Here is a 13,001-nt window from a genome sequence, read left to right on the forward strand (position 1 = left end):
GTTTTTATAACCAACAAGTCAAGCTGCTGAATGGCAAATTAGGATTGTTAATCAGGAAGTTTTTCTTCACACTAAGAGTGACCAGCACATGTAGTGGATTTCTGCATAGATAAAGTTGTAGGGGGGGAAAAATGAACTAATTTAAGAGCCAACTGCAGCTGCAGTGGGAAATACTTGAAGGGTTTTCTACATGGATGAATTGGATGGGTTGAATGGCTTCCCACATGCTTCACCACAGTGTGGTGATGTCAGTACATCAGCTGCATTCCCACATGGTTAGGAAACTAGAACTGCTCTTTGAAAAGGTTACAATGGGTTATCTTTAAGGAAGTGATGCTTCAGGCTAAGTACATTCCAACAAGGGTAATAAGTAGGGGAAGCAAAACAGGGCTCCTTGAATGATGAGGCACTATCATTTTGATTCAAAAATATGAATCAAAAAAATATGGCATGTCAGGTGAATTTTTCAAATGAGAACCAGGACAAATACATTAAGTTGAAAGGGGAGGTGAAGAGGAAAATAAGACTAGCAAAGTGAGAATATGAGAATAGAATGGCAGTCAACATAAAAGGGAACCCAAAAATCTTCTACCAGAATGTAAATAGTAAGCAGGTAGCAAGAGGTGGAGTAGGGCCTATTGGGGACAAAGAAGGTTAAATAATACTTAGAGGTACAGGGCAAGGCTAGAATACTTAATGAGTACTTTGTATCAGTGTTTACTAAGGAAGAGGAATCTGACAAAATATCGGTAGAAGCGGAGAGAATACAAGCAATAGATAGGGTAAAAATTGAGAGGGAGAAGGTCCTGAAAAGGCTGGCTATGCTTAGGGTAGATAAACCACCTGGTCCGGATGGCTTGCATCCCAGGTTGCTAAAGGAAGTGCGGGTGGAGATAGCGGAAGAGCTTGTCATAATCTTCCAGTCTTCACGAGATACGGGGGAGGTGCCAGGGGATTGGAGAGTGGCAAATGTAACACCCTTATTCAAGAAAGGATGTATGGACAGTCCTAGAAACTGAAGGTGGGTAAGATTTCAGAAACAATAATCAAGGAAAAAAATCAACAGGCATTTGGAGAGGTTTGAGTTAATTAAGGATATCCAGCACAGTTTGTAAAAGATAGATTATGTATGACTAATCTAATTGAATTTTTTTGATGAAGTAACAGAGAAGGTGGATGAAGAGAATGCACTGGATGTTGTCTATATAGATTTTCAGAAAGTGTTTGATAAAGTACCGCATAAAAGGCTGGTTAACAAAATTGAGGCTCATGGAATAGGCGGATCAGTGTCCAATTGGGAAAAAAAAATGGCTAAAGGACAGAAAGCCAGTCGTGGTAAATGGTTGTTTTTCAGCCTGGAGGATCTTAGACTGTGGTGTTCCCCAAGGGTCAGTGCTAGAACAACTGCTTTCTTTGCTATATATAAATAACTTGAGTCTTGGAATGCAGAGTAGAATTTCAAAATTTGCCATGATACCAAACTTGGAGGAATGGCAAACAGTGAGAATGCTACGAACTGCTGGACCTTGATAAAGCTCTGCTTAGGCACCAACTAGAGTATTGCATCCAGTTCTGGTCATCACACTGGAGGAAGGATGTGAGGGTCCTTGAGAGGGTGCAGAGGAGATTTATCAGAATGGTTCCAGGGATGGGAGATTTTAGTTACAAAGTTATGTTGGAAAAGCTGGGGTTGCTCTCCCTGGTGCAAAGGAGATTGAGGGTAGATTTGACAGAGGTGTACAAGATTATGACAGACTTAGATAAGTTAGACAAGGAAAAACTGGTTCCCATTAACTGATGGTATCAGGACTAGGGGACACAGATTGAAGGTTTTGGGCAAGAGACGCAAGGGGAATGTGGGGAAGAACTTTTTACGCAGTGAGTGATAATGACCTGCAACTCGCTGTCCATGAGCGTGGAAGAAGCAGAGATGATCAATAATTTCAAAAAAAAATTGGATGGGCACTTGAAGGAAATAAACTTGCAGGGCTACAGGGATCGGGCGGTGGAGTGGGCCTGACTGGATTGCTCTGCAGAGAGCCTATATGGACTTGATGGGCCGAATGGCCTATGCCTCTAGTTTTTCAGTTGCAGTTTCCCTCAACATCTCTCCAAAGACTGTCTCTTACCAGTAGGAGTTGATGATTTTGCAGAACGCCAGTTCACAACACATCTTGAGGTTACTCTGATGTTCTGGTAGTTCACTGGATGAACACTTACTTTGGTCCACCTCACAATTCTCATCTGACTCATAAAGTGCCTTTATGAATTCTCCTGAAGGAAGACACAAGCAGGATGGATTGGCAAGATAATGATGGATAAGACATAATATAGAATTCAGTTCGTTAAAGGGGTGATGGCTGGTAACTTTGATGGTAAGAACACTAGACTTTAAACTAAATTAAGTACAGTGACACCCGCATTTTCTCAAAGAGGATCAAACTCTTGCCTTGATGGACCTCTGCATTCACCAACGGTCACTGGAAATACCAGCCACTGATGTATCATTGTAATACAAAGTATAAGACAGTTCCATTTTCATTGACAGAAAAGTGACAGAACTAACCCCACCTTGAAGTCAATACATCTTTGGTTAATTGAAGAGTCCAAAACCCAATAGAGCTGCTTTAAAATACAGCAAGATAATACCTGATTGATATTTAAATATCAAAGACAAAACCAACTGTTAAATCTGTCATCCTCTAGGTTAGAGTTGCATCTTGCTGACCAATTGGCTACTTTTGTATCTCATGGGTAGAGCTGCCAATGGTCAGATGGACAGCAAATTCAATATGCATCATTAAAAAAAGGCTGATATTTTCTATGTCACATATTAATTACATTACATTGGACAACTTCAATTTGGTCACCACAGGAATACACAGTACCTCACTGAGGAGTGGTTCTTTATAATCAGGGCTCGTGGTGTATGAGCTTTGTAGCCTACAGATACTCCACGTGCTTATACAAAGGGTTCGGAAGGAAGTAAATCAGTTGAACTTATTGGGAAAAATAAAAGATCATTTGTATTTGTATTCCATGTTTGGGGGTGGCAGGAGAAAAGACAGCTGAATGTCAGTCCCTTCAATGCAGATGTGCCCTTTGTTGAAATGCTCATGCTGCAACTGTGTGCTTTGGAAGTTTATCCCGACTCAACTGACTGATTGTTAACAGAATGTGTAACAAAGTATGCAGCGCAGATACACTGCACATTGTGCATCACTGTAAAGTGATGCTAGCATCAAAAGGTGGTGCAGTATAACAGCAATAAACCCACACAAGTTCAGAACGCCTGGAGCAAGTTTTCTCACAACACGTAGGCTTCACATCAGCTGCAGTGGAACTGCAGCTAGTTGAAAGCAATGCTTCAATTTTAAAACCGTAAAACGTTCCCAAACAATGCAAGGTCGCCTTTACATTATCCGTGTTCAAGTAGAGTACGCTGTCCTGTTATCTCTTGACCAACATTAAGATGTTATTGGAATTTGGACATTGGTAAATATACAGAACTCTGCACACATACTTGGGTGCAGATGTGCTGTGCTTTACTTTGCTCTGTTTAAACAGGATGGAACTAGCAGTATATACCTCACACAATTCTATTAGAAGCCACTATTCTTCCACAGTACCTGCACTACAGCTGCAGCATCTGTGATAATCAACCAATCCAGCATAATCCGTCATTACTTACCCAAAGCATCATGGAGGTACTTCTGCCCAACAAGCTTCAAATACTCCTCTATGGCTTTTGTTGCTAAGGTGTTTTCCCTGAAGAGAAGAACATCATGTTCCCCACATCGATCCACCTCAGACATTACCAAGTCTGTAAGGAAGTCCTGAAATGAGAAAGAATTAAGAGAATGGATACTGGGAAATAGCTGATGTTCTACAGTGTGATGATAAATGAAGTCTTCACGGACATGAGCACTCATACACAGCTTCAATCCCGAGTGATTAAGGGTAATCTGTAGAAGCAGCTTGAGGCAGCAAAATAACAGCCATTACAGTGATGGAAGCTTGTGCACTAACACCAAATATTGCCACTGTGATCTTGGCAATTATAATACTGGAGAGCTTCTGATGATGTGATCCTTATATATGTAGTGCTTAACAGTTAAAATTATCTGATCAGTAATAAGAATTGAAATCAAATGTATGTATAGTATGTGTATATGTAAGCATATTCCCAGAACTGCCCTGATCACAGAATCACAGAAGTAGGCCATATGGCCCATCGCATCTGCACTGGCTCTCTGTATGAGCAATTTATCTATGCCATTCCCCCGCTTTCTCCCTGTAACCCTGCACATTCTTCCTTTTCAGATTACAGCCTAATTCCTTTCTGAATGCCTTATTTGAACCTGCCTCCACCACACTCTCGGGCAGTGCATTCCAGAAACTATCCACTGGCCGCCTGAAGAAGTTTTTCCTCATGTTGCTTTTGCTTCTTTTGCCAATCACTTTAAATATGTGCCCTCTCATTCTTGAGCCTTTCATGAGTGGGAAGTTTTTCCCTACCACTCGGTCCAAACCCCTCAGGATTTTCAATACCTCTATCAAATCCCCTCTCAGCCTTCTCTTCTCCAAGGAAAACAGTCCCAACTTCTCCAATCTATCTTCAGACCCAAAGTTCCTCATCCATGGAGCCATTTGCGTACTCTCGCCAATGCCTTCACATCTTTCCTAAAGTGCGGTGTGCAGAACTGGACGCAATACTCCAACTGAGGTCGAACTAGTGTCTTATACAAGTTTAACATAACCTCCTTCCTCTTGTACTCTATGCCCCTATTAATAAAGCCCAGGATACTGTATGCTTTATTAACTACTCTCTCAATCTGTCCTGCCACCTTCAATGATTTATGCACATATACACCCAGGTCCCTCTGCTCTTGCACCCCCTTTAGAGTTGTACCCTTTATGTTATTTTGTCTCTCCATGTTCTTCCTCCCAAAATGAATGACTTCACATTTCTCCGCATTGAACTTCATCTGCCACTTGTCTGCCCATACCACCAACTTGTCTATGTTCTTTTGAAATTCTACACTATCCTCCTGATGGTCCTGTTATTAACTGGTCCAAGCTTTGCTTGCTGTACTGGGCCATATTAATACACTATCTCACTGCATTTACTTTCCCAAGTTTAATGCTCACTTTAATATTATTCACTGGGTGACCAGGTGTTAGTCAGCAGACATGTGAAGTTTCTCTGTTAATCAATCAGAAATAGCAATATGACAGCACGCACCCTTGAATTCCCACCTTCCAACTCAGCTGGACAACCCCAAATAGACACCATATAAACTATGCTGAAATTTGTAAAAATATAATGAAGATGGAGCCGCAGCATCAGGAGATCCACAAACAAAAAGAAACAAGGAATCATGATCAACATTAATCTTTCTTCTCCTTTGGGCAGTTTGTGGTGGTTAATGAGCTGGTGCGGATGGTTTAATTGAAGGTACCAGATTGAATAAATTACTGAGGCTGACAGAGTGGTGTAGTCAAATTATAAGGAGAGAGATAGTTATTAACTTTAGAATGTATCAGTTGTAAATAAGTTAACGTAGCTCAATCACAGTGCCAAGCAGACTAATGTTTCTAACAGGCATCAGTTCAACAAAAAGATCAAATGACAGGAAAGCAAAAAAAGATGTTAACAGGTTACTTTTAAAAATAAACAGAGGCAGCATGGTAGCACAGAACAGGCAAGCACCAACACAGTGTCACAGTGGTGGGATGCCCCTTCTATATTGCTCAGTTGCTGTGAGATGGCACTCAGCAGAAAGCTCAATTTGGGAGGGATAGAACTGGTTAGCTTGATCTGCTAGCTGTTCTGGCTTTCCTCCATCACCCAGCTGGAGGCCTCAATGTACCTCAACCATCTGTGATGCAGGAATCCAGCTGATGAGATATAGCTGCAAGTTATTCATTCTTATCCCCTGTTTGCATGCATTTGGACTGTGTTAATTTTCTGAGGCTTAGAAGAAACACTGTGGGACACCCCCAAAGGTTCAGAAGTTCTACAACAGGGAGTAACTAAAGAAATTTTAAGTTAACCCACTAGAACTACAGCAATGAGTTACTGCTGTCAGAAATCACAGAAGTGGTTTAGGAGGATTAAATTCACAAATTTCCATTAACTTAATCTCTGCAGAGAGGAGGAAGATAATTCACTAATAACACTACACTTACAGCCTCAAAGCTTTATAATGGATAACGGTTCCAGCCATTGGCCTTTATGGGAGTTTTTTTAACTGCTCTTTATTCAGAGAACAGAGCACATTGCAGTGCTGTTAAATGGAAAGCAGCCAGGGGAAAACAAGAAGAGGCAGAACATCTAGGTCAACAGTGCCTCATGGGTAATCTGCTGACATGACCAGACAAATGTGTCCATGTGTGCTTAATGCAGGACAGTAGCATTTGTAAACGTGAGCAGACTGTGCTACTGCCAGACTCCTTATTTTTCATTCTTTAAAGTCATTAAAAAGTAAATATCTGTCATACTGGCTGTGTTGAAGCTGCACAATGATCAGAGACTGAATTATGCAGTGGTGCATTCTGGTTATTGTAGCACAATATAGAAACATACACTATAAAAAGGATAAAGTAAAGTTACCCTAGATTGTGCCACATATTGGTGCACCAGAGAACAGTGAAATGTAACATCACTAACCTGAACATTATCCAGTGACTTTTACTGGAAATTGCACATATGTGGATGTCATGCAAGGTCAGGACTGTGTTCAGCTGTGATGGATATCCCCAGCTGAACAACATACAGCATTTCAGCTCACACATGAAGAACTGCCACTTTGGTCAGGTACTAAGTGAAGTGGGCACCCACAGGACTAGATCCCAGGATCAGTCAGCACTAGGTGCGGAGTAAGACGATGAGAAAATATGGAGGAATTCCAAAATAACAAGTGTATTCCAAAGCCCATCAGCCTCTATAACCTATCTCAACACAGTGTAACAACCACCACCTAACCTGTTATGAAAGAATATTCCACAACCATAACTGTTTCAGGTGCAGTTGGCCCTACCCATAACCTGACCTCCATACACATACAAGTGCTTTGGTCATGATATTCAACACACAGAGACACAAACCTCCAAATTTTTGTGTGAAGTTTTAACCAAATACAAAATTACACTGCTCTATGGCAGTTTGTGTAATAAAATTACATTTTTTAAATTTACTGTACATTAAAAGGGAAACCACAATATTTGACATTACAACTGGAGAGCTCTTCTTATTTTCCCTGTCTTCTTCCCTATTCTGCTTGTTTTCCTGAAGGCACAGACTCGTTCTGATGAAGGGTCACCGACTTGAAATGTAAACTCTGCTTCTCTCTCCACAGATGCTGCCTCACCTGCTGAGTATTTCCAGCACTTTGTGTTTTTATTTTAGATTTCAACTATCTGCAGTATTTTGCTTATATTTAACGACTTGTGCAGGAGTTTGGTTGCCTCAAGTAGAAATTTTTGATTGACCAATCATTTGAAAGGGCAGGCATCACCATTGAGGCAGAGAATAGACAAACACACTCATTCCAGCTGATAAGGGCCTGGGGACAGCAATCAGAAAGGAGAATCCTCACCCACTGGGGCTAACTGTAGCACTCAGAACAGACCAGGAGCAAACCTGCAATCCTTCAGGATTATATGAAAAAAAAAGAAAGGATTTGCATTCATATTGCACCTTTCACAGCCTCTGGACAGCATAAAATGCTTTACAGCCGAAGGAGTACTTTTTTTGAAGGGTCATCACTGTTTTAATATAGGAAACACAGCAGCCAATTTGCACACAGCAAGGTCCCAGGACTAGCAATGTAAAAATGACCTGATAATCTGATATAGTGATGGTGACAGTTAAGGGATAAATATTGGCAGGGACACTGCGAAGAACTCCCCCGCTTTTCTAAATTGTGTCATGGGACCTTTTACTCCCACCTGAAAGTGCAGATGGGATCTCAGTTCAATATCTTGCCCGGATGTTGGCATGTCTGACAGTGCAAAACTCACTCAGTACTGCATTGGAGTGTCGCCTAAATTATGGGCTTTGGTCTCTGGACTCTATCACTGGGCCATTGCTGCAGATAGGATGGTTGACAATTACCAAAGACTTAGATATACAGTACAAGTGTGCACGATCCATCACTACCTCCTGACAGTTGCCTGACCTGAGGCTAGGCTCTGAAACACATCTGCAATAGAGTTTCCATTGTAATTACTCATTCCACTTAATGATGAACACAATAGCTGTGGCCTTATTCTTGTAAAGGTTCTTTATCTTCTGGGTTTTAACAAGAGTTTCTCCTGCAGACAGGAGCTGCAACAATTGTTAATGATTAGCCCATCCTTTTCCCACGGGGACAGAGAAAGAGAAGAGATTTAAAACCTAGCAAGAAAGAATCACGAGTAATATGGTGCAGAGGTTGAGATTCAAGTTACAAATTAAACAATAAACCAAAAAAAGGGAGCTGAACCTTTATAAAGCTCTGCTTAGGCCACAACTAGAGTACTGCATCCATTTCTGGTCACCACACTTTAGGAAGGATGCGGGGGTCCTTGGGAGGGTGCAGTGGAGGTTTACCAGAATGGTTCCAGGGATGAGGGATTTTAGATAAGAGGTTAGGTTGGAGAAGCTGGAGTTGTTCTCCTTGGAGCAAAGGAAATTGAAAGGAGATCTGATAGAGGTGTACAAGATTATGACAGGTTTAGACAGGGTAAACAAAGAAAAACCGTTTCTATTAGCTGATGGTACAAGGACTAGGGGACACAAGGTTTTGGGCAAGAAATGCAGGGGGAAGTTGAGGAAGAACTTTTTTTATGGAGAGAGTGGTAATGACCTGGAACTTGCTGCCTATGAGGGTGTTGGAAGCAGAGACAATGAATAATTTCAAAAGGAAATTGGATGGGCAGTCGAGGGAAATAAACTTGCAGGGCTACAGGGATAAAACGGAAGAGTGGGACTGATTGGATTGCCCTACAGTGAGCTGGCATGGATTCAATGGGCTGAATGGCCTTCTTCTGTGCCATTATGACTCTAGGAGAAAATTGTACCAGATTCATGTCCTAGGAATCAATTCAATTGCTGTGTTGTATGCGTAACTGGTAAAGGTGATCCATTGGCATCCAGTGTTCTGGATTCTGCTGGTCTTTGAAGTCATAAGAAATCTCATTCCTGATTGAAGCATCCGCAACAAGGTCTCTTGAATTCTGATGATTTTATCTAAGTCAAGGTGTGCTTGACAGCAAGCATTTCCAAAATAACTGTTTAGATGGCTTTAAAAGTTTAATTTAAAAATTTTTTTTGTTCCGAGCAAAATGGAAAATGGCCATATTGAGCAATTGAATCCTTTCTGTTTTGGGCATCCCATACCAAATTTAAACATTTCCAGACACAAATTTTCACCATCCCTTCACTATCCCAATAAACTGGTTCAACTGCATCCTAACAGCAAACCCATTCCACTTGTCGGTACTTTCCCCCACTCTCACCAGCTAGCTATTCTATATTAGTGACCCTTGATAGCAATTGTCAGCTAACTATTCAATTATGGTGGGCTCAATCCATGTGGATGTTCTTCAGAAGGTCACAGGTCAGCAATCACTGGCTGATCTGTTTCACCTCCTAATATAGTGTTAGTGGACGTTATCATGTTGAAATGTTTCAGAAGTACTTGACACAATAAATTACTATTAAAACACAGTGACTGTCATTATGTAACCTGCAATGAAATAGAGCAGCTCATGTACTTAATTTTTGATGATTGATAGAGGGAAGAATGTTGGCCACGACATCAAAAGAATGGCCTTCTTTGAATATCACCATGGGATCTTTAACGCTCACTTCAATTACAGAAATAAGCAGCCCAAGACAGAAATTTAACATCTCACCCGATGGATGAAAACTGTGACGGTGGAGTGTTCCCTCTGTACTGCTCTGGATAGCCAATCCAGACACAAGAGCATCAACTAAGTCAAGCTTTCAATTCATAAGCTCATTAAACACTGATGAGTCTGCACTCTCAGGCAGATATAAAAAATCCCATGGCACTATTTGAAGAGCGGGGGAGTTCTTCCCAGTATCTTGGTCAATATTTATCCCTCAACCAATATCTCCAAAAACAAATTATCTGGTTATTTATTTCATTGCTGATCATGGGACCTTGCTTTGCACAAATTAGCTGCCGCATTTTCCAACATTACAGCGGTCATTATAGTTCAAAAGTACTTCATTGGCTATGATGTGCTTTGGGATTTCTTGCGAATGTGAAAGTTACTATGTAAATACAAATGATTTCTTTCTTTTACCTGCCTGCTCTGTGTAGCTCAGTACCACAACAGGTGGTGTACTTAGCCATTGAGGTTGGTCTTTACAGTGTTAGGGTTTCTGCATTATAAATGGAGGTTTAAAAATTAATTCTCAGGATGTGGACATTGAGAGCAAGGCTGGCATTTAGTACCCATCCTCAGTTGCTCTAAGAAGGTAATGGTGAATCTTGAAGTGCTGCAGTCCGTGTGGTGATTCCTGTTCTTTGTTTTGGTTTGATGCAACTGAGTTGTTTGCTGGCTACTTTAGATGGCAGGTAACATGTTGGTGTGGGACTGGAATCATAATTGGCCAAACCAGGCAGGCTTCCTTCTCAAAAAGACATCAATGAACCAGTTAAGTTTTTGCAACAATCAGCCAGCTTCATGGTCACTTTGAATGATGACAGGTATTTTTTTTAATTTACAAATTCGTTTTAAACTGAAATCAACGTTTTAATTGCCATTGTGGGATTTGAACTCTTTGGGGTCTTCGGATTATTCGTACAAAACTCTGGATTATTAGGCCAGGAACATAACTACTGCACTACCACATCCCATATTATACTTTAATTTAAGTTACAACTGACTTGCACAGATGTGGATTCCATCATTTGGCGAGAGTGGACAAATCTTCCATTCCACAGCTGGGAATTTAATTATTTGCCTTATTAAGCACTGAATCAAAGAAAAAGAATGGACAATACAGAAAACAATGAACTGCCTAAGAGGACCTGTGCTCCAATCCCAATCAACTTTCACTTTTGGGCTTTCTGAGTTTGCAGACTTGCTTCAAGCCCAGGACCAAGCGCAAGAAAAATGTTGAGCTGATAGACAAAAGGGTTGGGAGGCACGAAACAGCATCTGTAACATTTCAAGACAGTGGCTGTGGAACTGTGGTCAGCATTCACCTGATGACTAGGACGTGTCCTTCAAGGCTACATTGGGAAAATAATTTTTAAAAATTTATTACTTTTCTCCCCCCAATTTTTACCTCTCCTTTTAGAAACATAGGAACAGGAACAAGGGCAGACCAGTCAGCAATTCTGTTAGATCTCAATTGAGCAGTACATCAATAATTTCTAAATACCAATGACATAAAGGGATATGGGGATAGTGTGGGAAAAAGGCATTGAAGTGGATGATCTGCCATGATCCTATTGAATGGTAGAGCAGGCTCGATGGGCTGAATGGCCTACTTCTGCTCCTATGTTCCCATCAACTCCGTTTTCCCCATCTTTGTTCCACTTCAATTAATACCCTTACCTAAACAAAAAGTTCTGATCACAGTTTTTAAAAATTCAACCATTGCAGCATCCACAACCTTTTTGGGCATGCAGTGTTGTGAGGGGGTGGGGGGGCGGAGAGGCAGCGTTGTGGGTGGGGTGAAAAAAAAAGTTCCAGATTTCCATTATCTTTTGCTTTAAAAAATGCTTCCCGATTTCACTCCTAAATGGCCTAGCTTGAATCTTAAAATAATTCCCCCTTGTTCTAGATTCCCCTCGACATCAAGGCAGCATTTCACTGAGTATGGCATCAAGGAGCCCTAGCTAAACTGGAATCAATGGGAATCAGGGGGAAACTCTCCACTGGTTGCAGTCATACCTACCACAAAGGAAGATGGTGTGGCTGCTGGAGGTCAGTCACCTCAGTCCCAGAACATCACTACAGGAGTTCCTCAGGGTAGTGTCCTAGGTCCAACCACCTTCAGCTGCTTCATCAATGACCTGCCCTCCATCATAAGGTCAGAAGTGGGGTTGTTCGCTGATGATGGCACAATGTTCAGCAACATTCGTGACTCCTCAGATACTGAAGCAGCCCATGTAGAGATGCAACAAGACCTGGACAACATTCAGGCTTGGGCTGATAAGTGGCATGTTTCATTCACGCCGCACAAGTGCCAGGCAATGACCATCTCAACCAAGAGAGAATCTAACTATCTCCCCTTGATGTTCAATGGCATTACCATTGCTGAATCCCCCACTATCAACATCCTGGGCCTCATCATTGACCAGAAACTGAACTGGACCAGCAACGTAAATACTGCGGCTACTAGAGCAGGTCAGAGGCTGGTAATTCTGAGGCGAGTAACTCACCTCCTGTCTCCCCAATGCCTGTCCATCATTTACAAGACACAAGTCAGGAGTGTGATGGAATACTCTGCACTTGCCTGGATGGGTGCAGCTCCAACAACACTCAAGAAGCTCGACATCATCCTGGACAAAGCAGCCTGCTTGACTGGCATCCCATCCACCACCTTCAACATTCACTCCCTCCACCACTGATGCACAATGGCAGCAGTGTCTACCATCTACAAGATATACTACAGCAACTCCCCAAGGCTCCTTCGACAGCACCTTCCAAACCCGCAAACTGTATCACCTAGAAGGACAACGGCAGCAGGTTCATGAGAACACCATCCTGACTTGGAACTATATTGCCGTTCCCCTCCAGGTCACACACCATCCTGACTTGGAACTATATGGCCATTCCCTCACAATCGCTGGGTCAAAATCCTGGAACTCCCTTCCTAACAGCACTGTTGGTGCACCTACACCCCACGGACTGCAGCATTGCAAGATGGCAACTCACCACCACCTTCTCAAGGGCAATTAGGGATCAGCAATAAATGCTGGCCTAGTCAACAACACCCACATCCCATGAACGAATAAAAAAAGAGAATA

At 41.8% G+C, this 13,001-nt stretch overlaps 1 protein-coding gene across 8 annotated transcripts in view; it reads right to left on the bottom strand.

The window, feature by feature from the left end:
* rasal2 (RAS protein activator like 2) overlaps positions 1-13,001 on the bottom strand; it is a 466,188-nt gene that overhangs the window by 43,163 nt on the left and 410,024 nt on the right. For all 8 annotated transcript variants that reach the window (XM_068037871.1, XM_068037872.1, XM_068037865.1 and 5 more), the window contains 2 exons: positions 3,692-3,836; positions 2,130-2,274 (listed from right to left, as the gene is read on the bottom strand). In XM_068037871.1, coding sequence (XP_067893972.1) covers positions 2,130-2,274; positions 3,692-3,836 — 290 coding nt within the window. The remainder of the gene's footprint in view (positions 1-2,129; positions 2,275-3,691; positions 3,837-13,001) is intronic.

The sequence above is a fragment of the Heterodontus francisci genome, chromosome 8, assembly GCF_036365525.1.
Source record: "Heterodontus francisci isolate sHetFra1 chromosome 8, sHetFra1.hap1, whole genome shotgun sequence".
In the NCBI taxonomy this organism is placed as follows: Eukaryota; Metazoa; Chordata; class Chondrichthyes; order Heterodontiformes; family Heterodontidae; genus Heterodontus; species Heterodontus francisci.